We start from the raw sequence: 24,607 nt of genomic DNA on the forward strand, positions 1-24,607 counted from the left end.
ATAAGGTATGTATGGGATTGTTTTGGTTACAAGCAGCAAAATGACCACCAGTCAGTTTATTTTATGGTATTCGTACACTTTTCTGTTTTACAGTACAGCCGTAAACGGAACATCTTTAAGTTTTTGACTGTTGGTTGGCAAAAAAAAAGACATGCCGTATGAAGACGTCACCTTGGACCCTGGGAACTGGAAATTTATGATGGAGATTTTTTGCTAGTTTCGGTCTTGTTTTGTCCAAACTAACGCCCCCAAACCCTAAAGATGTTCAGTTTAAGACCACAGAAGACCAAGGAAATATTGACATTGAAGAAGATGGAACAGCTGCCATTTAATATTCTGTCTATTTATTAATCATTTAATCAAGTAATCGTTGCAGCTATCAATCTTACTAAACCACAAATACCACATCAGATAAATAGTAATTCAACTCCTGGCGATGCAGGCCACGTCTGACATATTTCCCAGAAAGCAGCAAGAAAAATAACTTCACCCATTATCAGTTTTCATGAACTGCCAATTTAAACTAGATACAGGCAAAACTGAGTACACCACACTGACTAGATGGGGTAAAGAGAACATGATCTACAACAACCGCCACTATGGCAGTACCAACTCTCAGCCAACTGGTGGCAGTATAGTAATAAAAATGTATGTGATTTGGTGCGAACTAGGGGAAATATAAAACCCTTATGGATGATTCCCAGGTAGGCTGAAGTATCGATATCAATACATTCGAAACCTCCAATTATTATAGAGCTGTGATCAGAGAGATTTGCTGACAGATTAATCAAGGGGTGTTTTACATATCACTCTGACGCTCTATGTCTCCTGTTACTCTAACTGTTGCTTGAGAAGTTTCCTAAGTCTTTCACGTCTAAAAAAGATCCACTTTAGACCAAAGATCCCCTGTTTGTCACAGATTACATCTCAGGTGCTCCCTCTTTAGACATTTGGGTTCTAATCAGAAAAGTCACTCTTTTGTATTCCCATAATTCCGTAATAATGTTTTAGTGCTGAATATAAATAAAGCCTTTAAAGAAAACCTTGGGGTCCCCCAATGCTCTGAACAAACCCAAGACTTTTGAAACAAGAAAATGTAATCTATTATGTGACTTTGTGATTTTGGGATTAAGTTGTTTCATCCGCTTTTTTGTGTATACAATTTTGGGTTATATAAATAAAGTGCACAACCAGAAAGGGCACAACCATTTTGCTGGTATGTCTGGTCTGTGCAGACATAGTGGTTCATTGGTGTGTGTGTGTGTGTGTGTGTGTGTGTGTGTGTGTGTGTGTGTGTGTGTGTGTGTGTGTGTGTGTGTGTGTGTGTGTGTGTGTGTGTGTGTGTGTGCTAAACTAGAATACATAGAGCAGAGAGCTGTTATCACTGAGTGCCACATGTTGTAGTTTACAGGTTTTGCTCCATTTGTAGTATTCTTATGAATAGTGTTTTTTTCCATGATGACAGACATCATCAGCATCATGTTTTCCACATCATTTTAGTTCTTTTGAGGTTTGACTGGTGCTCTTTTAATCATATCATCCCCCCGCACTCTGTTGTGGCGCAATTATTCATTGGTACCTAACTGAGGAACTGGCACCACCAGCTGTTTATCTAGATGTGCCCAACGCCCAGTATTCGTATTCCTTTTGCCAGTATTCTCGAAATTTGGCTAATATTTGCGCTACATTTTGTTGGAAACCTGACTACTGTGTAGCTGTTAGGTCAACAATTTTCTGCCACAGCAGGCAGCTGTTTTCAGTGATAAAACGCTCTCAACATTCACTGTGTTCTACCTGCTCAGCAACAAAACAGAAGACACACACAGTTAGCAACTAGCTGGTGAAAGTAGTGGAGGATTTACCAGCTGAAGAGCCATATATTTCCCTCACGCATCAGTGAAAGCAAAAGACAGAGCTAAAGGAGGGTGAATTTTGGACTTGACTCCAAATGAACAATAAGGTTGCTCCTTTACTGCCCGATGTGTAACTAAGGAACTGCTCGCAAAGGAGTTTGCCATGTTTTGCTAAAGTTGTGTTCACAACTTTTTTGCAGAAAAAAAAAGAAGCACGTATTGCAGGTTTAAAGTGACCCAACTAAACCAAACATACTTGATTTCAGGTTTTTTTTTTGGTCTTTTTATAAGACAATAATTGCAGTCTGAGGTTGGTGTCTTGTGATTTGCAAATAGACGCATTTCTCCATGGCACCAAGCAGCACCATAAGCAGCTCACTTCAGGTCAGGGTGTGCTACAGTAAATATGATCATTTTCCATACTTATTCATAAAATAGTTACTATGGACTAGCATATTGTGGTCCATGGTACTACTTCATACAGCCTCCTGTTTCAAAGTATACCTCTTTTAGCTTAGAGCTAGGCTTGAAATAATTGGAGAGGCATTGAGGAGAACTCTAAATGTGTATGTGTTGGTGGTTTGTGTCAGTGTGTGCATGTGTGAGGTGGAGGTTATTGATGCTTTTTTGAAGGAGCAGTGGGTGGATATTGCAGATGTCAGGAACTACAGTGAACATGTGCAAACGGAGAGGAATGCATAATATGTAAGCAAGCAAACTTTACAAATGTTTACAAATGACTAATGGCTACTTTTAGTTTTACAGGACATGATGGGATGTGTTGGTGTGTGCAGTCACACCCAGACACTGTGTGTGAATGTTTCAGCCCAGAGCAGTAGCTCTGCCTGTAGCCACATGCCTCATCTGCTCTCCCTAAATTTCATCCAGGCTCTTCACTGGCTCTCAGGAATGCAGCTGGTAAATCCTGTGTCTGTGTGTGTGTGTGTGTGTGTGTGTGTGTGTGTGTGTGTGTGTGTGTGTGTGTGTGTGTGTGTGTGTGTGTGTGTGTGTGTGTGAGGGTGGGTAGCTGCGGATGTGTGAGTGGGTAGATGAATGAACGTGTGTGCATTTCAGCCATGACCTTGTACACAGGTGGGACAGCTCAAAGGTTGATCAGTCCTCCTTCGATATCTCAGGAATGAGGAAATGTTTACATTGTCACACACTGAAGTGGTGTTTACAATGTGACATACACACACAGAGATCATAAATCACCACTCCATTGAAAGAGTGATCCCTGAGCCTGCTTCTTGGCTAACCTAATTTCTCATGTCAAGGTTCATGTTGACAAACTCTTCATCTATCACAGATTGCATGATTGGCATGAATTGAGGTGTTTGGGAAGAAGGACCATACCACGTGAGAAGTTTTTACTTTCCCACACAACTTCATAACATTTGCTCACAGCCATAGAAAGGACATGGATTGGTTTCAAAGTTGATAGATGTTCTTTGAGTGACTGCAGAATGGGAAGTTTATGATCGACTGCAAAATAAATGAGTGGAATGCCGTTCAAGGTCGTCTGACCATCTGGACAGTTTAGAGCTCTACTGGACTGAATGACTTTGATAGACTTTACTATTTGACTGCTGCAATGTGGTTATTGGTTTTTTATTGTCACCTTTTACCACCGTCCAGAGAGACAGTTGTCAGATCAAGGCTACACGTGATACTGTAGTGACTCCTTCATCTTGTTAAAACTTTGTAAATAAGCATTAATGACTGATTTTCAGATCGGCCAAATTATTCTTAAAAAAAATCTTTCATTGTAAATTGCAAACTATTTGAGAAATAGGTTTTATTATATTTTCTACCAATTCCTTCTTTATTATAAAGATCCTCTTGCTAGCTAGGGGGCAGTGGAAATACAGAAAAACTGGCAGACGCACAGTCCTTTATTTAGTATTATTACTTTTAAAGTTTGGCCAACATGTTAGCAAACAGATGTCTGTTTACACATTTAGCAGACACAGTGTAACATTATTATCCCATTGGAATTACCGCATGTTACTGGACAAATTTAAGTCCAATCCTGTTTTAGTGCCCACCGGTTATAGCTAGTCACGAATTTTGTCTTTCTGCTGTTTGGTGCTGGACAAATAGCGGTTGATAAGCGCAATGAGACTGAGTCATACTGCACAAGAAAATTGCAGTCCTGTTTGGTTGTTTGTAATTTCACTGTGGGACGGAAACCCAAACCTCCTAAACCATATAATATAAAAGTGGTGTTTCCTTCAAACTTTCTACATTGTAAACTTCCTCCTCTTAGCTTTCTGCTTTGTACGTAGCTTTTTATTACCACAATTTCCTTTGTCATCACAGCCTTTCCCTTTCTTCTTTTTTAGATTTTTCTTCATTCCTCCCATCTTTCTTTTCACTTTTCACTCTCTCTCCTCTATAAAAACAGTTCTCACCGCTTTGGCTGCCTTATTTAAAGTCTCCATGACATTTCAGTCGCAGTCTTGTCAGAGATTTAGGTCAGTGATTGTCCCACTCCAGATACTTTAGATAGCCACACCTGAGCACACGAAGTAGTGAGATCACCAAAGCACTCAAAGCTTATGCACTGCCCACAAAAGCTCGTTTGTTCTATCACAAAATAAAGCCAATTTACACATTTGGTCACACCAAGAGGCTCTGAAAAATGGCTGCTGACTTTTCTGCACAAGTACAAAGTAACCCCTAAAATACAATGAAGATGTAAATCATCGTTGGCCAAGTATACCAATGATGATAAACCCCATCACACAAGATGGCTTAGATTAAAACTAGCCTACCAAATTTACTCACATACTGTACCTAAGTACCATTTTGTATTTTGAGGTACTACTACTTAAAGCAGCTCTAAGCAATATTTCTATATTATTAGTGAATAACATGACTACAAGACATGACTGAGGGGGCTCCTTCATAGGGATGAACCCACAGCGAATTATTAGCCGACTCTGCAGTTCCATAGGGAGTGTGTTAGAGCCTTTTAGCTAATTGTTTTGGTTTTCTGGCTTGCACCTGCCCTGTTTTGCTTCACTCTCACAGCTCTCATTGGCGTTGTTTTAGGCCGCAGCAGAAAGCTGTTTCTGGCAATAAACCTCTAAATACCCACTGTGCACTACCTGCCCAGCACCAGACAGCAGGCAGACACAGTTAGTCACTAGGAGGTGAACATGTGGGACACTGAGCAGCTAAAGAGCCAGGTGTGTCCTTCAGGAGTTGGTGGTGAGCAAAACAGACCTAAAAGGAGAATGAATATTGGACTTACATTCATCAGTTGGGCAGAAACATGACTCCAAATGAATGCTAATGCTGTGCTGTATCCTCAAGGGTTTGAATGGCTAACTATTTGTTAACAAGTTTACCATATTAACTTAAAAGGTGATGATATGTCAGTGTTGTGTTCATAACCTTTTTTCACTGCCTGTGATTGGCCAAAGAGTCGATTATTGTGGATATTTCCATTTTCAAGTGGACCGCTTCCATTTTACACAAGACAGTTATGTTCACATGTCTTTGAGGGGTACTTTTAGTTCTACTGAAAGGCTTTTTGTGACTCCACAGGAAGCTGCGCAAAATCTGAAGAATTACCTCGAGTGATGTCACTTGACTCACCTTTGGATGGGTTGTGGCTGAACACTACTAAGTTTGAAAATGAAAAAAATCTAGGGGTGTGGAGTTTGAAATAAGTGAGCTTACCAGATCTCTGTGTGTACTTTCAGTACATACAGGATCTGACTTCTTCTTTTACCCCTGCCTCATTTACTGACTTAGCTTTGATTACCCTTTAATTTGACAGCAATGTTATACTGGATTTATGACAGATTTTACAACACGAAAAACAACAAGAGAAAAAGTGGTCATTTCAATTATTCGATTAGTTCACTTTTGAAAAAGTCCTTAAGATTTTCCAAAAATCCCTGAAAAAAGGCTTCAGCCTTAACATTGTATGACAGCCAAACACAATGCAGAGTCAGACAAGAGAGAAAGATACTTTGTGTACAGTAGCATCTGCCACTGCAGCACTGCATCTTTGTAAAGCCAAATAATGCAATGCAGAAACTATGTAGGAGTAACTATTGCCCAACACGCAATGGTTGCAGATCAATAAAGAAATGAGTGGACAACCAAAAGCTGGCAAATAGGTTAACTTCTGCGACCTCACTTTTAGAGACCTTCATCTCCCTGCAGGGTTAAACCAGGACGAGCCCTCGGAGAACTGGACACAGTATATGGGTCAGTGTCACCACTTCAAAGAGGTGCTATATGTGTGTGTGTGTGTGTGTGTGTGTGTGTGTGTGTGTGTGTGTGTGTGTGTGTGTGTGTGTGTGTGTGTGTGTTTTTGTGCATGTGTGTTGGGAGTGTTTGACTGTATTTGTCTTTTTGTTGACCCTCAGAGGGGCATATGGCAGTCGACACAAAGCCCTACCCCAACTCCTATCAATACTGATACTGCCTCCCTCCTCCTCTCAAAGGTGAACAACAGGACAACACAGGCACGCATACATGAGCACACACACACACACACACACACACACACGCAGGCACACACACACACACACACACACACACACACACACACACACACACACACACTTGGCTGCAGACCCTCACCCCCCTTTATTTACAGCCCCTTCTTCTTGCTTCTTGCCTCCTTTCATTTTCAGATCAGGTCCTTTCACCCGGATCAGCAACAGCTGGAGGACTGACTCAGAGGGAGGCAGGACGACAGCAGCAGGACTGAGGGGCACAGCTCTGAGCTGCACATTAACTACTAATTACCCCCCACAACACACACACATGTGCACACATATATAGGAAGAACAGATAAAGTGAGTATTTATCATCACAAAAACACCTATTACGTGATTTATGTAAACCTGTTCTTTTTTGGACTAATCTTTATGGAGAAACTCTGATTCCAAGGTCAGGACAGAGGGAGGATCTCACAAACTGCAACTTGAGTTATCTTTATGAAAACCCCTTCAGTGACAACTGCCCTTCAACCGCCCTACCTAACTGTATAGGTACAGCTGCTATTGGTATTGTTGATGGGCATTTATCACTATTTTCCGAATTATTACAAACCAAACAATCAATCGATTAATTGAGAAAATAATCAGCAGATTAATCCGTAATGAAAATAATAATTATTTGCAGTCCTCTACAAAATGGTAAAAATTAGCTGCACCTCAACCAGTTACATCAATAAACTGCTGTTTTTACATTAATGCATGAGTAATAGTAATCTAATGATATACTTGTATATCAATCACTGGTGTCATTTTTCTGCATTTACTACTTTTGCTTTTAATAATTGAAGTACATTTTCCTGGTTATACTTACATACTTTCACTTGAGTTACATTTTCAACACAGGGATTTCACCTGTAAAATAGTATTTTTACAGTATGGTAGTAGTACTTTTACTTAAGAGTGAGTGAGCATTGTATATGCAGGTTTGTAGTGTAGTGCAAAATAAAGTCACCCTAACTTATACCTTTCATTGCAGAGAAGAGTGTATTTTTTTTATATATTTACATTTTCAAAAGAATCTATTAGGAAATAAGATTATACATAAATTATTTTCCAAAATTGTATTTGGGTTTTACTAAAAATAACCATTGTTTGCTGTATGATGAACACCAACAGAGGGCTACACAGTAATTTTAACTGTATTTACCAGTACATTTATGCATTATATGAAAATAATATGTGTATGCTTCTGTGGCTGTAGTTCATATCTTGACCTTGATTGTCTTATCTCAGATTCCACTCCAGAGGCCTGAAAAGAAAAACACAGTTTCCAACATACAGCCAGAGGACCTGAACCGTTTACCACCTCTAAGCTCTACCTGCCTCCACATGTCCATGAAACCGGCCACAGGTAATAAATGTTGTTTTATGGCTTCAGGACAATTTCCGTGTCTTTGAAAGAATACATTATTTGTCTTGGAGAAGTAAAACATTTGTAACCCTAAGTAGCGCAGACTGAAACAGTACACACCTTTGCAAAGGTAAAAGCCCCAGATGAGTCACTGCAAGTGCTGCAGTTCAACCATATTCAGATTAGTCCTGGAAACCAAAACAAAGACTAAACAATATCTGAGGTTTTCATCTGTGAGCTCGTGAGTTCAGATGACTCATCTACTAGCCAGTACATTACTGATTGGCATACAAATGTGAAAAAGTATGGTTTGTAACTCTAGAAACTCTTATCTTCAGTAGTAGTGGTGATTCATTTTGAATTATTCTAAAGGATTCTCCCCGTTTGTTAAGAGAGGTGAGTTTTCTCCTTCACTGGTCTGCACATATCACATTTCCATTCACAGAAAAAACAATGGCCATTGCTTGAATTTTAGAAACACCGAGATCATGAGTCCTAATTCCCCAACTCCCTGAGACACCTTTTATTAGCCACCAAAAAACTGTAATATCTTTTTCAAATGATGTATATTTACTTATAGGAAAAGTTTGACTTTTTGGGAAATCTACTTATTTTCTTTCTTGCTGAGACTTCAATGAGACGATTGATATTAATCTCATGACTCAATAGTAAACTACTTGAAGAGATTTGCCAATATTTCAATATGTCTCATGTGGCTGTGTTCAGCGAGGGACTGCAGCAGCACCACATTAATTCGACCAATCATCAGGCAGACAGAAACATGGATGAGCTACAAATGTGCACTGCTAACCACCAATCGCTGATCCCCACCGTTTGTCTGGGAAACTCCTTCTGCTATGTTTTTGCTCTCGGTGATTTAACCTGACTATTCTTTTTCCCAAAAACACAGTTTACATGAGTGGCTTTATTCCAGTGTCGGGTTCTGCTCTGTTCATGACACTTCAGTTCCACAGTCTATACAACAAACCTCATAAAAGGGTTTAGAAATTAGAGGGAGAGTTCGATGCATATCGATTGAATGAGAGTATTTCCAAAATATGGCAAACAATTCCTAAGTGTTAAATATATTCCCTACATTTTGGTCTGAATGCTGTTTCAAAGATTTTTACACAATGGAAGGAATATAATTCTGATGGAATAACAATATATCTCTTTTGCCTTCAACAGTCAAATCTAATAATATTAAGTAAACTTAAGTCTGCAATTTATGTGTTATTGTAGAGTGTACTGTGTCCTCAGTGTCATGTATAATGTTACTGTGTAGGGCTAAAAAGGAATATTTTACTATCAATTAATCTGTCTGTTACTTTTCCATTTTATATTTCCATTTTTTTTTTTAAATGTGAGCAAATGCAGATCTATCAGAATGCACTTTTAATTCTGTTTTTTTTTTTTAGTATCCTTGTCCAGCACTCTGGGAGTAGGGAGTAAAATGCACGTTTCAACAATGCCTTCTTCACCATCATGGCCAGATTAACCTCATAAGGGCCCCGGGGCAAAAATCTGTTGTTGGGCTCTGATGACCCCCATTATACATGGTAGCTTCATTATTTCCTCGGGCATCGGGAAACAGCTGAAATGGCACCAATTTTGATAACTGATTAATCATTTTAGTCATTTTTAAGTAAAAATGCAAAAAAAAAAAAAGATTCACTGGTACCAGCTTCCCAAATGTGAATCTCTACTAGTTTCCCAGTTTTACATGATAGCAAACTCAACATTTTGGAGATTTTTGACTGTTGGTCAGACAAAACGAAGCAATGTTAACTTGAGCTTCAGGAAATATGATGGCATATGTCACAACTTTTTGAAATTTTGTACACAGAGAAATTCATCAATTATTTAAGAATATAGCTGTCATGTCAGATTTATTGATAATGAAAATAATTGTTGGTTACAGTCTTATTCCTATGATGGAATAAAACTACCCTGCCCGGGGTTTTCTGAGTGTCGATTACTTGAAATGCAGAAAAAATGAAAGAAATTTGATCAAACACAACTTTACAATAAACAAGTTCAACATAAACTAAAACAATGTAATGTAATTTCTTAAAACTAGGATTTGGGATGGACTGACTGGGGCTACAAGATGGAGGATGGAGGAGCTGTTATACTGAAGTTGATTTTCTACTTCAGTGTAGCAAATTTCGAATACATCTGCGATCCATCAAGTCGTGTAGACAGAAACAGAGTAGAGTAAACCTGGGGCTATTTGGGCCACTGAGGCTCAGTTGCCCACTTTGCCCCGTTGGTAATCCGCTCTTGTTTACTATGCAACAGCACAAAAACAAATCAAAATCGCATTCTAATAGTTTCCTTTTTAGACTTGCTGGACTTTTTCGACTACAGTTACATGCATCTCAGTTATCTTTTTGTCACTGGTTTAATGCAGTGTTTGTGTATAAAATGTCACAAAATAATGAGAAATGCCCAAATCAAGTTTCCAGAGCCAAAGGGGACGTCTTCGGGTCATTCTGTCTGAGCAACCTTCCAAAACCCAAAGATACTGAACTGACAGTATATTCACATTAAAAAAGCAAATCGTCACATCTGATCAGGTGAAACCAGCAGACGTTGGGCCATTTTGCTTGTTAGTTGATTTAAACATTTAGCGGATCAATCTTCTGCCAACTGATAAATCGTTTTGTCATTAGTTCTGTTGTACTGAATTATTTTCATTGTGTAATGCTATAGTTAAGTCATCGGTGGATTGTAATTCACGTGTAATTTGGTATAGTGTAGTCATGCCTAGCCGCGTGTAATCAAGATGCTCCCTCTGTTTTGGCTGTCAGGTATGTAAGAAGTTGTGAGGTCAAGCTGGGGGAAGGTATCCGGCTGGGAGTTTCTCAGTTTCCTGGAAACAAATTCACATTTAACTTTCAAGTTAAGGTTTGCCTTCCTGCTATTAGTGAGAACTGTGGGCTAGTTGCAGAGTATCAGGAGTCTTTTTATCTTTTTTTTTGTTGTTGCTGCCAAACAGGCAGTGAGTCAGGTCCACTTAAGATTCATTCTGGTAAAGATGCAAACTAAAACCCACCATGAGTCACTCTGTCGTGGTTTGCTTTTGTCACTAGATGTCAGGTGCCACAAAATACCGGAACTCTCTGCAAATAGTGTCATTTAATCCAAACCCACTTGTATGTCTCGGTAGTCTGTACATCTGATCATTTATCAGACAAAAGGAATTGCTCAGTGTCCCGTGCAGGAACACTGTGAAAGATATGGGTTGTAAACTGTTTTGTGGCAATATTTGATACATGAACCACTGCTGTAATGGAGATCAAACAACCACAGCACCAACATTGTCCTCACTTTCTCGCATACCCAACTGTAAGATCTCCCAACTCTCCCGTAGTTTTGTGCTTTCTGGTCTATGTCCTCTCTCTTCCTGTCGCTTTCTGCAGGTAAATCCTGCCCCTGGTGCTGCAGAGTCTGGATCTGTGACTGTAAACTACCTACTGCCCCCATGATCCTGCTCAACACCCACTGCTTCAATTATTGTCATTATCAAGTATTATTATATTTAGTTTTATTAGTACTATTATCCAACCTATTGTTTTAATAATTGATTTTATTATTAGTCTCATTATTGTTACACATCTTTATTTTATACATCTACTGGGCTATGCCCCCCCCCCCGTTCTCTCTCTCAACCCAGGCGGTCGGGGCAGACGGCCGCCCACCATGAGCCGGGTTCTGTTCAAGGTTTCTACCTGTTAAAAGGGAGCCTTTCCTTGCCGCTGTCGCCAAGTGCTTGCTCACGGGGGAATGCTAGCTCTCTGTAAATGCAACTATAAAGAGTCCTGGTCTAGACCTGCTCTACATGAAAAGATCCCTGAGATAATCTCTGTTATGATTTGGCACCTATATAAATAAAATGGAATTGAATTGAAAAGCACCTTAGTGGTTCAGTTACACACACACACACACACACACACACACACACACACACACACACACACAGACACACACACAGAGACACACACACACACACACACACACACACACACACACAAACATGCGGTCAGAGTGTGCACACAAAAGGGTGGAGTCGGTGCATTGGGATTTTTTCCCCCTCGAAGGACTCAGATCTTGACTTGATGAGCCGGGAAGGAATCCAAGGTGAGGTTTCCAGGGAATTACGCAGCGTGAAAACCACACCGGGAAAGTGTTTCAGGTTTGAAATCATATCCGGTGCTAATGCGCACAATCAGATTTTTATTTGGGGACATCTAGAAGAAAAATTTACTTTCTTTGCAGTCATGGAGCGCACAGCATTGGCCCTGTCGCGCGCCGAGCCCTCGCCGCGAGCAGCGCGTAAAAGCGAGTGGCTCCGGAGCGCTCTGGCCCATCACCACTCCCCTGATCCCGGCGTGGAGAACGAAATCGTCGTCCTGGCCACTGGAATAGACCAATACCTGCAGGAGGTCTTTCACCACTTGGCCTGCCCCAACCGGGACGATACGGTGACGGCAGAGGATTTCACCGCGCTGTGCGCAGTGCTGGGGCTCACCGGGGCGGGAGGGAGGACGAGAAAAGGAAAGGACGGAGCTAGAGATGGAGATGGAGAGAAAGATGTGGAAGATGAAGAGTCTAGGGATGTCTGCTCTGGGCTGCCCTGCCAGCTGTCCTTTAAAGACTTCCACTCGCGGCTCTGTGGGTATTTCCGTGTGCGCAGTGCGCGTAGAGGCACCGGAGAGTGTGCGTGGCGCTTGCCCCTTACTGAGGCGACGGAGCTGGTCGAGAGACAGATCCGGCTCCGCTGGCCGCGTGTCAGGCGCAGAAAGTGTGTCAGTTTTGACCTGACGAGGGCCCAGGGTGTACCTGTAGACACATCTAGCAAAGGTCGAGCCACAGAGGACCGTGAGACAGGTATTGTACCAGGATGACATTGTTTTACATGTGTTGCTGCACTGAAATGACTCCTGAGTATTTAAAGACCATATTCCACTATTGTTGCACGAACTTCATCTTATTTACAGTATGTAAGAAATTATTTTGAGTCTACTCATCATCTACTGACTGGAGATGCACAGAGCAGCTGTTACTGTCTTGAGACAGTGTGTGGTAAGAGGGGGGTGTTAGTAGGCTTTAAGCACCAATTACTTCAGCTCATTTCCTTTTTTGTCTTGTGAGCCATACATTATTAGATGACCTTTAACACTGATGCATTACAGGCAGCATCTTACTATTGTAGCTGCTCGAGCTGGAGCAGGGTTTAACTACTTTATATGCACTTTTTTTTTAGTTCAGTGGTTCCCAGCCTAGGGGCCGACCCCTCCTAGGGTCCCAATATAGATCTTGGGGAGTGATGAGATGATTGATGGAGCAGGATAAAAAAAAAAAAGGAAAAACAAAGTTCTGATAGCCAGTATGTATTGATTTTGATAATAATTGAAATTTTCCTCTATTATTTGTTTTTCTGTTACCTCCTTATGCCTTGAACAGTTATTCAAATGCAACCACATGACAAGTTTAGAGGAGAAACTTGCTGCAAACAACTTATATGTTTAGAACAACACGTGGTATTTTTAAGCTTACCATATACTTATTTTATGTAAAATCTTAATGTGTCAAGTGACTAATAACTAATAACTTCTCTCCTCTTTGGTCTTCTTCTCCAGATGAGGTATCAGCTCTGAGGGAGCTGGTGGAGGACCTCCGGTCGGCGCTGCAGGGGAGCGATGCTCGCTGTCTGGCCCTGGAGGTGGCACTCCGACGGGAGAGGAGCCGCACCCTCCCTTCTCCCTCCAGCTTTAGCTCCACTGTTTCAGCTCCTACGACTTCCATCACCTTCATACAAGGAAAACTGGTAGCAACACACAGAATTAAAGGACAGTGCAGTGGTGCTGGAGGAGACGCGGCCAGGACGCTGGCGAGGAGACAGGAAATCAGGGACCCCCTTCTGAGGGAGCTGAAGCTGATCCGCTCCTCACGTGACGGGCAGCTGGAGGAGGCCATCAAATACAATGAGCGCCTGGAGAAGGAGCTGCAATGGGCGTACCAGGAGGTGCACAAGCTGCAGGGGGTGGAGTCTGCACTGAGGAAGAAGAACGCTCAGATCAGGTTTGTTTTTATTGCTGGGAGTTTTTAAGCTTGACTGGGTGAAGTTTTAATGGAAGAGTGAATAAACGGAAGAGAAATGGTTTGATGATTTTGGATGATCTCCATCAGGAAGCGGGCGGAGGAGGCCAGGGAGGCTCTGAGCTTGGGGCTACAGAGGGTTCGGCTGATCCAGGAGAAGGCTCAGTCTGTGCCACAGCTCCAGTCCAGGATCACCCAGCTGGAGACTGAACTGCACCAGTACAGGTAGAAACACTGGTTTCTTGAGTGAGCGTGTTGGTGAGCATGGGTGTATTTGTGCATCTATTTACATATCATTTGCCTCTGTGCTCCACTGATTTGAAATTCAATGCATTAAAGCCCACAGGTTAAGTGTCACACAAGGTATACTATAGTCTGAATTTGAGCGTTGGGTAAAAGTAGATGGGGTTAATTTTCAATAAACACCACTGCATTTATGTTTAACAGACTCTTTCTAACCCTCCTCAGTGACCACATTATACTCAGATTCATTTCATTAGAAACCCACAGCGCATTAGAGACAGTTGAAACCTGCTCTGCTGGTTGTAAAAGAAACATTTGGCACGATAAACCACAAATATTAAAGTTGCACTTAATCAATATTTTTGCATTCGCAAAGAATCAAATGACTATGTGTAATGAAACGTGCCACTTGAGGGGAAGAACCCTCAGAGAACCTGAGGGTTCACCTGTTCCACTCAGCTCTACAGCATATTATAGGCGTCTTTGAGGTCATTGTTTGTGTTGCCTGCTCAGCACCAAACGGCAGACAGACGAAGTTAGCAACTAGCTGCTGAACATAGTGAAACTTTTAGCAGCCATGGAGCCAGATATTGTTTTTTTTTTCAGGAGTTGAAGAAGACCAGAACAGAGCTAAAAGGAACGACAGACAGTCAATGCCCTGTAGCAACATACTTGTCCAAAATGGACTGTCAGAATCCGGGTGGATGTGGAACAAATAGGACAAACAATGATGACTAGTCTTTACGATTAAAAAATGAACTTGAATATGTGACATGCACAGTCATCTTTTGGCAAAGGTATCCAGCCTCAGTGTGTACACTGGCCATAAGTTTTAATGCCAGGTTTAAATGCAATCTATGTATTTCAGATGAAGACATGAGGAGCGAAGGCAGATGTTAATGTGCAAAAGACAATACAGCAGGCCGGTCCTACAAACAACAGCTTACAGTGGGTTAGCAAATAACAGTTGAGAGTCTTTCTCATGGTCACTCCAACCAATATTTTTCAAGGACTAAACCTGGGACCTTTCTGTCACAGAATGGCCTCTTGAAAGCCAGGATCAGACTAGACAATATCTTGCCTGGAAATGGCCCAATCCAATGGAAGTGGATGGGACGAAAATGAGGCCCTGAAAGAAAGCCTGGAAAGTCTGAATTTTGTGAACTGTCTTATCTTGTTAAACAACGTCTACGACATGCTCTGTGACACTTCAGGCGGCATGGTTGTAGATATACCTGATTTCAGATTTTTTTAAGCCTGTCCTCCGTGATGCCCTTTGAAAATCATGCAAATCATGAAATGCTGCAAGGGGTTAAGGGTCCGGGGGTTCGACGTGTAGCCTGACATGTCTCCCAGCCGAGCCACAATGCCATTATAATCTATATCAGACACAGAAAGACATAAACATCGTGTAGACTGATCCCAGCATTACCCTGAATGATCTAAAACATCACCTGTGGTTTCCTGTGTGACTGTATGTATGTGTGTGTTGTCAGTAGGTGGCAGCCAGCAGGCAAAATGAAGCTGGAATGTGTTACATAAAAAACGTTATTGTGTGCCAGCAGAGTGGAAAGAGGACAGCTTTCATTAGTCAGGTCCAAGCCAGTGAGTAAAATACATATCAGGTTCATTAGCCCACATGCAAAGACACAGACGAGGGAGCATTTGTCCACGGTATTAGCTGATTGGCAGTATTTTACTTCTCTTCTCTACCTTTACCATCCTCAGGTCCTGCTGTACCTGCCTCTTTGACTCCTCCCGTCAACAAATGTATCCATTGGGAGCAGAAGACACCTGTAGGAAGACAGGTGAGTGATGGCGGATGAAACATTATTCATCCACCAATGCTTTGCAGCATTAGCATTAAAGCCCCCCCCCCATTTTTTAACAAATTACCAATCCACACAGGTACACATGAGGGGATTCTTAATCACTGAGTTGTCTTTGGGCAGTAAGGGAACTACTCTCCTGTCTGCAGATGCCGAGTGTCTGCAGAGAGCAGTAGAGGGGAGAGCTGCCTCTGATGAAGAGGATGACGACAGGGGGCAGAGGGACGAAGGACAGTGCTGCCCGTTAGAGGGGAAGAAGCACATCAGCCGACCGCACGGCTGTGGAAAGGGGTTAGGGAACACCTAACGCACACACCTGCACCCTTTATCTCACCCCCGAATACACCAACATCTAACCTTAAATGACTCCTCTTACTCTTTGGTTTTGTAAAGTGGTGGTAACCTTATCTGAATATGTGGCATTAGTTCCAGATCACCTCTGGATCTTCCGTGGATAACTGTAGCTCTCTGTGCTAACATTTTACCACAGGCCACCATAGCTGCTAGCTCCCATTATGCTAAAAGGGAGAAAACGCAAAGTTCCACGAATCAGAATTTCTGAACTATGTAACTGCCTGAGTCTAAATCTAATTAACAGTCTCACAGCTACGCACGTTTGTCTATCTATCTAACCGTGAGAACCCTCATTGACATAATGCATTCCCTAACTCCTAACCCTAACTAGCCTTAACCATCGCAACTAAATGCCTGACGCCAACCCTTACCCTAACCTAAACCTAAACCTAATCCTAACCTGAACCCTAAAACCAAATAACTAGCTCTAAACAGTAAACTCTCCTTTGTCTTCTTCCAGGTGTCAGAACCCAATGGTCCATCACCTCCTCTCTCGGAGTCAGCTGCATAATAAAAAGCTCATCGGCACTTCTAAAGACAGGAGGGGGCGCTGCGGTTGGAGGGGAGAAAACCAAGAGCAGCTTGAGGGAGGCAGAGAAAAGGTGGGGGAGAGATGTTAGTCACGATGCCCATTTGAGTGGGTTACTTTGAGGCAAAGTTACAAATACTTTTAGAGCTTTGGAGGCCTAATTTCAGAATACATAAGGAAAAAAAAACTGTCAGTGACAGAGAATCAACTGACATCAAGTCTGCGCCGTGGCAAAGTTAATAGTTCTCTTACATAGGAACACTGAATGACCAAAGGATAAGCTGAACAATGCCGGTTAGAATATACAGTAGCACTGGTTGAATTTAGCTGGATCACTTTGAGCTAGACTGCTGTACAGTCAAATAGTCAAGACAGCTCAAAGATGAGGGAGACGCAGGCGCATGCCAATGTCAGTAACTCGGACAACGAGAGTACAACTTTGAGATACTTGTACTCCACTTGAGTATTTCCATTTTATGCCACTTTATTCTTCTACTCCAATACATTTACACAGTATATATTTTAAAACCGGAAACTGGTTTTGATGTTGTGGCGGATTGGTGTATTTTGCTGATCATATTTTTTGTACATTTACTCAAGTACAATTTTGAACATGGGACTTTCTTCCTTTTGTATTTTGACATTGTGGTATTGGTGCTTTGATGTAAGTAAAGAATCTGAATACTTCCTCCACCACTGTTTTAGGTCTCAGCTGGTTTGTATTGACTCCTTCCCCTCCTTCCTCCTGTCTCCCAGAGGCCCGAGGACGTGGCGGACAAGACAAGGCTGGAGGAGGAAGAAAAGACACGGCTGTTTTTGCTGGAGGAGAAGCTCACGGATGCCCTCACACTGCTGCTGCAGCTACGCAACAAGGCAGAGCCCAAACACAGTACACACGCTCACACCAGTCACCTCAGGCACACGCATACACAGGTCTTCGCTGCCATCTAGAGTTTATTCCATGAGTCCATTTTCTGTTGCTTATCCAGGTCAGATTCATTGATTCTTTAAGCTCGTGTAGCTTTTGCGTCCTACAGATCCTGTGGTACTGCCGACTGACACAGTCTAAAAACAGCTTTGAGAGCTATTGGCTTTTCAGATATGTTTACTTCTGATTGCATTTATCCTGTTCATGGACAGTGGAAGTTGGGTTCGAGGGAGCGTATCCCATCGTGCTTTTGGCAGGTTGCTTTGGCAGGCGTATCTTAGACAGACAAAAAAATTGTCACACTCAGGATGTGATTTTAATTCATTACCCCCTTTTTTATGATGCAAAGTGTCCCATCATGAAACACCAAAAACTCAAAAGCCTGTCTTTTTTCCTCTAGAACATGTCCCGCAGGGCCCTGGGGAAGATTGTGATGGACACTCTTGATGTCTGCAGTAGGAGTGGAGATGGTAGGTCTGACGTGCATCTTCCAAATTGTCCAAACATTGACGTTTGAGTGTTGCTCAATTTTTTAATGGTACTTTTCAATTTCTCCATCCAGGTCCGTCCAGGGTCCTACAGGTAGCTGATGCTCTCTGCCTCCGGTTGTCCTCCAGTGATCTCCTTGGAGATGCAGGGGATGATGGAGGAGGAGGAGAGAGCAGAGAGAAGCTCCTAGTTACATCTTCTGGCCATCAAACCAGCAGCACCAACTCTCTGCTCATCTCCTGTTAAATAACTTCGGCTTGTTTTACATGGGTGCCCATGTAAGTTGTGTATCCCAGATTTTGAAACTGATTCAGTCTATTTAAGGATGAATTTTATTTACTTTATTCAGTCTCTTATTGTTGTATTTTTTATCTATTTAATGTAAATGATTAAATAATTTATCCAAACCCTTTGTTGCCTGTTTAAGAGACACACAGCGCTTTGACACGACGAAACAAAATCTTGTAACACATTGTTAACCTTATGGAAGGGGGTATATTGGACATAACACATGGAGCTGTAATGAATTCTAAGTTTTAAATACAGACTATAGTTCAACATTTCCTGTCTTTTACTTATGCCCAGAACTTTTCAACTGTTAAAAATATTAGTATCAGGATGGGAGAAGAGGAAAGATGGCTTTCAATCTGTGATCTGAGTTTTGTACAGGGCTACTTGAGTATTTCTATTTGATGTTACTTTATATATCTACTCCACTACATTTCCTCTACTGCATTGAGCATTTGTTGGTTACATTGCAGATTGAGATTTTACATACAAAGCATATAATATAAATAACTTTATTCAAATATGATCTTTAAAACAGTTACAAAGGGCTTTGCTGTAAAAACAAAGAATGAAATTATAATAAAATAGTAATAAAAATCAAAAAACATTAATCTAAAACAATGAAACTACCAAAACACTTACAACAAATACCATCAGCGGAGCAAAAGCCATGAGATAAAAGTGAGTTTTAAGAAGAGACGGGGGTTAACTTTCACTTTCAGATTAGTTGAGGAGTCATCTTGATGTAAATGAACATCTGTCTTCATACGAGCATTAACAGATTCACTTTCATGTAAAACCTTATTAATATTCTACAGCTCTATGGTCATGAGTTTAAATTTAGAGCAGTAAATAATATTAAAGATACACGTTCAGCCTGTAAAAACTTGTGTGAAATCTGCTCTACAAATTAAAGGGAGGTTTGCCCTAAGTTTAGCAAACAACAGATTCATTTACAATTAAAGCTGACAACAAACACACAGCCAGGGGAATGATATGAAATAATATAGTCCTTTATTTCCAGCAATTTACAAAGTCCTGCCGGGAGAAAGCCTTCCTCCAGCCTCACAGAGGGAGGGCTTTTACAAGAAGAACACACAGAGAGCCCCAAGACCTCAGTCCCAGTAAGACTGTACATGTTTTATTACATCAGTTTTTCCTTAAAGGCAACATAACTGACTGGGACAGGCGGACATTTAGAGTCTGAATCAAAACCTTGACCTTGATGCGGGTGTTGGCAGCCTGAGGATCAGCATGGTTCCCTGTGAGTTCAGGCGCTCAACGCTTCGAAGCACTGAGGTTAACAAGGCAGTAGGTGGGTGAAGGGTTTTAAAGGCTGGGTACGTTATATTCAGGGGAAACTTCTGGAATCATAAGGAGGTGTAACACTGTATTTTGTCATTTTGCACTTGTTTTTTCATATTTTCTGTTTTGTTTGTGGTTTGCTATCTTACTTCTACTGGTGCTTAACTTGATTCCAGACCTTTCAGGCGCCCTGTAAGTCCAACCTGCTGGTTTTTCACTCTCCCTAGTCCTCATTTTTGCAGATTCACATGAACAAATGCTTGTAACTGATGCCAACAGCCCTCCTCTCCACAGCTACATCATATAAAGTCACTATTACATCTCACATCATAATCAATTTACTGTACATCTTTTATTAATCAAAGCTAATTAAGGACACGCTACTCTGTGGCGAACCTAGCTCCTGATTGGTTACTCTGAGTTGAGCTTGGCTCTGATAGGTTAAGGCCTTTCTATTTCTTATAAGTATGCTTTCCCCTGCGCGAGACAGGGTGTGTGTGCATATGTGTGAGGTGTGTAAAGACTGGTATTAGGCACTGTGCTATTCATTAGCCTCACCGCCATTCTATTGCGGCAAGCGACAAAAAGCTCTACTGGCCTTTTGTAAAGAAAACAAACACATTAAAAAGAGAAGAGAAAAATGATGACAACATGGTGATAAAGAAACTGAGCCAAAATGAAATGACAAAATACACAACCTTATATATAGAATAAATATAGTATGTACAATTTGCTTTGTGTGCTTCTAAAAATAAATAGACAAACTTACTTGCCCCCTTATAGAAGTATTCACAACTTTCCATAGACATAGAGGCAAAACGCTGGCACCTGGTAAGTAAGAGAGTGGAGGATACAGACTGAGAGTCAACAGATGGAAGGATGCAACTTTTAAAACACTGCAAACACTGTAGAAAAGAAGACAGATGAATGAATGTCACTCAAAGTGGACACGTGTGGGTTTGAATCCAGGGGACACAGAGATACACAGAGATGCTGTACAGTTAAGAGAATCCCTGTGGTGCCCTCTGTTGTCCAGTGTGTAGATTACAGTACTCGTTCATTTGACCAGCGTCAGAGAAGTTGCTTCATCCTTACAGTGGTTGTTTGCTTGATGAGATTCATGACACAAAACAATAATTATCAAGAGTTAAAAAGATTAGGGAAAGGAGGAAAGGAATAGAAAAAAAAAATCTGAATTTTAACATAATCGACACAGTTAAAAAAAAAAAAAAAAATCAGCCAGACCAAAACAAAGGATTTTAGACAGATAAAACAATCACGTTTTGCACATTCACACTATGTGCCCTGCACATGCATTCTGCTGGCCCCCTTCGAAACAGCACAGAAGTCTGACAAGCGCCGGATAAGTCAAGCATCACATGCAGGTTTCTCCTAAGACACTGGGCTTCACCTCTGTGTCAACTTCCGTACTCGGTACAGTCTGTCAAGATTGCTCACGACTTCCTTTTTCATTCTCTTCCTTAACCGTAAGCCCTTGAAGAGAGTCAGCTCGGGTCAGCTGAGTCTGGTGGAAGATAGTTTGCGTGTGTGTGTGTTGGGGGGTGGGGGGTGGTGGTGGTGGTGGTATTGTAATCTGTAATGTAATCATCCTCTGTGCCCGGTCACACCAGAAACTACCACAGAATTCATTTGTGTGTCTGGACAGCGGACACAGTTAATAAGGAAACACATTTGTACCATCAACTTAGCAGCTAATATGTTAGCTGGCCTCTGATCCCTATATGGTCTGCACAGTAAAGATAGTTCGCAACTCATCTACCAAAATTCATCAAAGTCAAACTCTATGCAAAGGCCCTGTGCAAATAATACATTAGCAAGCTAGGAGCAAGCTGGAGCTAGTCAGCCCTTCAATAAAGAGTTACTGAGGGGGATGAAGGTTTTCTACGCTAACAAGACTTGCTAGCTGACAGAAACCTTGTTGGCTTAGAGAGCTTTTGGTTGCTAATAAGACAATAAGTTTGAACAGTTCATTTAAAAGATGCATTTCTAGCATCAGCTCCTGTTAACTAACTGTCTGCAGAACCTTTCCCCTTCTGTGGAGCAGTTTATACTCGGACAGAGGAGGGACAAATAAAAGTGGATGATGCAATACAACTACCTCCATTTTAGATTCTCCCCTCTGGTCCCTCAACAGACATTTTGCTATTAGTTAAGTTCACTTGAGTTGAACTCCAAGCGGGATATTTGGGCAGATTTCCTTCACTTCTGCAGCGACTGTAGCGATTCCACTGGAGTGAACTGATTTAGTTGCTAAATTTTTGGTGCTTTTTGCTGGTGGGACTAGGCCCTCAGATAGCTTTAACAACTACGCTGATCTTTTGCTGGATCCGAATCTAAAGGCTGCAGAATTAAATCCAATACCGAGATTAAAATACGGAAAAAGGTTTGCCACGACTTCCTATTGCAGTCTAATGATGTTACCTGTTACCCAGCCTCCAAAAACGTCATTAGTCTGTCTTTCATTGGAAGGATTCATTGGTCCAACGTGGCCTAAATGCTTTGTGGTAATCAAAATAAAATAATGATTAGATCTAAAGATTATCCAGACGATATTCACACAAAATGCCAGCAATCAATACCTCCTCTTAGACTGTGCCAGCTGAACCCGAGTGAGCACATCCCGTGAGCATGCTAAGGCAACTTAACACACTTTCACACTCTGTACCATGTGTGGACACAATGCTGTTCAGTTGGGTAAGCTCTGCAGGTTTGTTCCAGCATGTTGAGCCTCTTGTCACTTACTGTAAGCCTGGCCTGGGCAACACAACAACAACAACTAGCCTGCTCCGGTAGAGAGTTGGCAGATGGTTTCAGACAGGGGGACTGGTGCTATTCTCACCTGGAACAGCTCGCGGCAAAATAAGACCTCTCTAACCCCTTGGCATCCACACACACAAAAAAAACAAACAAACAAAAAAAAAAACCCACAGTGGGCTGCAACAAACGGTGAGGTGTGTGCGTTTTTCTTCCTAACCCACAGTTATCTGCCCATTTTCCACTTACTATTTTCCACTGTTTCTGTGTGTTTGCTCACTAATGAAAGTATTTGCCTAATAACATTACACAACTGTAGTATTTAGTTAAACTGGCAAAAAAGTAATGTAACCTCTGAACTCTAGAGGAGATTTGAGGGAATGTACACACAATCCTCACTAATAGAAACTTTTAAATAGGCATTAATTAGATGTTTTAAAATCTCTAACAGAATCAAAGGTAAATCTTTTCTTGTAGTGGCTGACGTAAGCGTTTGTTGGACTATGATCTGATCCCATATCTGATTCCCGATTCTCAAGCCCTTGATTGTGAGGGAGTAAACGCAGAAATTACAGCCTTGATTTCCTGCCCCTGTTTCTGCTCAAGTTAAGCTGTCCGTTGACGGGAGCCAAATTCGCTATAGCTTTTTATGTTTGTGGTCCAGTCCCTGTAGTAAACCCCCCCTCCAAGCCTGTTTCCTACTGTCACAAGGCCAAAGTAAAACAGAGAGAACAGCCTCATGTACTCTACCAAATCAAAAACGAAACACATTTCATATAATATTTCTGTTTATACGACATAGCACTTGGTGATTAAGAATTCTAGGCTTGTCTGGATATATTTTTTGCTGTCTTTTGTCATCTTGGTTTCAAGTGTTAAAAGCTGATCTTTAAAAATGGGAGGGCTAAAGTCCCCATTGAAAATAATGAGGACAGGCCCTTCACATAGAACAGGTATCGATTCATATCAAATGCATTATTTACCAACAATAATAATCATTGTCAATAGTATAATAATAACAAAAGTAGTAGGACTCAGTTATTAAGTAAAATAAAGGAGGAGTAGTGGAGTCTATGGGGCTGGATCCATCAGGTGGAGTTTTGCTGGGTGGTTGAGGTGAAGATATGCACGTTTCCATTGTTTCTACGGTGAAACACAGAGAGTGTCTGGATTCTGGGCTGCTGCTGTGGTGCATCAGCGTCCCGATATCCTGAAGATGAAACGATACTGCCCTACAAGTGTACTCTACCATCATCTACAGGAGATTAGCCCTTTTAATGTAGACATCTTCCAGTTTCAGAGAATGGGTGATGTTTGTCACTGTCCGTGCTTGCAAGCGTACAGTATGAGATGATTTTGTTCTCTTTTTTTTGTGCGCGTGTCTGTGCACGCATTCAGTTGCCCACATTGGTGTCTCTGTCCCCGATGAACCAGCGCATGTGGAAGCAGAGGGCGAGGAAGCCGGTTCCCAGCAAGTCACCCAGAGCAGTCAGGTAGGGGATGGAGAAGTTGTCGGGGTCCATGCCTCGGCCCCACATCCAGTGGACCATCCAGTCTGCCAGATAGAGGAGGATCATCACCTGGAGGACGAGGGAGCAGAAGCAAACCTTATTTACTGGAACCACGCAGGCTCTGCTCTTCTCAATAAGTAACTAAATGAAAGCTTTATATTACTGCCTCTGCAGACAGGTGTGTTTTTGGGGAACTCGTTGGGTTGTACAAGTGACAGTTTGCTGAATGGTCAGCGTAGCCAGTTTTACAGTTTTTCCTGGAGTTAGCAATCTTACAGTCAAAATAATGAACACTAATTCGACCAATCTCACAATATTTGCCGGATCAAAAAAAAAAAAAAAAAGGTAAAACTAGAAAGATGCCAAATTTAGACCAACGGTGAAAGATGTAGCAACTCAATTAAACGCAATAGTGGTTACAAACAGGGCACTTCCTCCTGAGATCCCACTAAACGAATTTTGATCTAGTTTATTGAGTTCTCTAAACAGTCAAATAATTTTACAGCTGTAATTAAATGCAA

General features: G+C 41.6%; 2 protein-coding genes across 3 annotated transcripts in view; one reads left to right on the forward strand and one right to left on the reverse strand.

Annotated features, from left to right (window-relative positions):
* Nucleotides 1-11,842: 11,842 nt before the first annotated feature.
* On the forward strand, nucleotides 11,843-18,540 carry si:ch211-112f3.4 (EF-hand and coiled-coil domain-containing protein 1). The gene is made up of 9 exons (XM_040115835.1): nucleotides 11,843-12,623; nucleotides 13,376-13,817; nucleotides 13,926-14,060; nucleotides 15,807-15,886; nucleotides 16,057-16,198; nucleotides 16,722-16,863; nucleotides 17,547-17,663; nucleotides 18,119-18,188; nucleotides 18,281-18,540. The coding sequence occupies exons 1-9, from the start codon at nucleotides 11,852-11,854 to the stop codon at nucleotides 18,451-18,453; spliced, it is 2,073 nt and encodes a 690-aa protein (XP_039971769.1). The 5' UTR covers nucleotides 11,843-11,851; the 3' UTR covers nucleotides 18,454-18,540.
* An 874-nt stretch (nucleotides 18,541-19,414) lies between these two features.
* The window catches only part of slc41a1 (solute carrier family 41 member 1), a 28,483-nt gene continuing 23,290 nt past the window's right edge, over nucleotides 19,415-24,607 (reverse strand). For both annotated transcript variants that reach the window (XM_040116031.1, XM_040116032.1), the window contains exon 11: nucleotides 19,415-24,155. In XM_040116031.1, the coding sequence (XP_039971965.1) occupies nucleotides 23,970-24,155 (186 nt within the window). In that variant the 3' untranslated portion in view covers nucleotides 19,415-23,969. The remainder of the gene's footprint in view (nucleotides 24,156-24,607) is intronic.

Source organism: Xiphias gladius, chromosome 21 (genome assembly GCF_016859285.1).
Source record: "Xiphias gladius isolate SHS-SW01 ecotype Sanya breed wild chromosome 21, ASM1685928v1, whole genome shotgun sequence".
In the NCBI taxonomy this organism is placed as follows: Eukaryota; Metazoa; Chordata; class Actinopteri; order Istiophoriformes; family Xiphiidae; genus Xiphias; species Xiphias gladius.

Bases quoted from the DNA above. Each gene is read 5' to 3' on its own strand.
- si:ch211-112f3.4 (XM_040115835.1), top strand. From the start codon at position 11,852: ATGAGCCGGGAAGGAATCCAAGGTGAGGTTTCCAGGGAATTACGCAGC. The intron at 13,818-13,925 runs GTTTGTTTTTAT...GATCTCCATCAG, and splicing joins AAGAAGAACGCTCAGATCAG to GAAGCGGGCGGAGGAGGCCA. The intron at 17,664-18,118 runs GCAGAGCCCAAA...TTTTTCCTCTAG, and splicing joins TGCTGCAGCTACGCAACAAG to AACATGTCCCGCAGGGCCCT.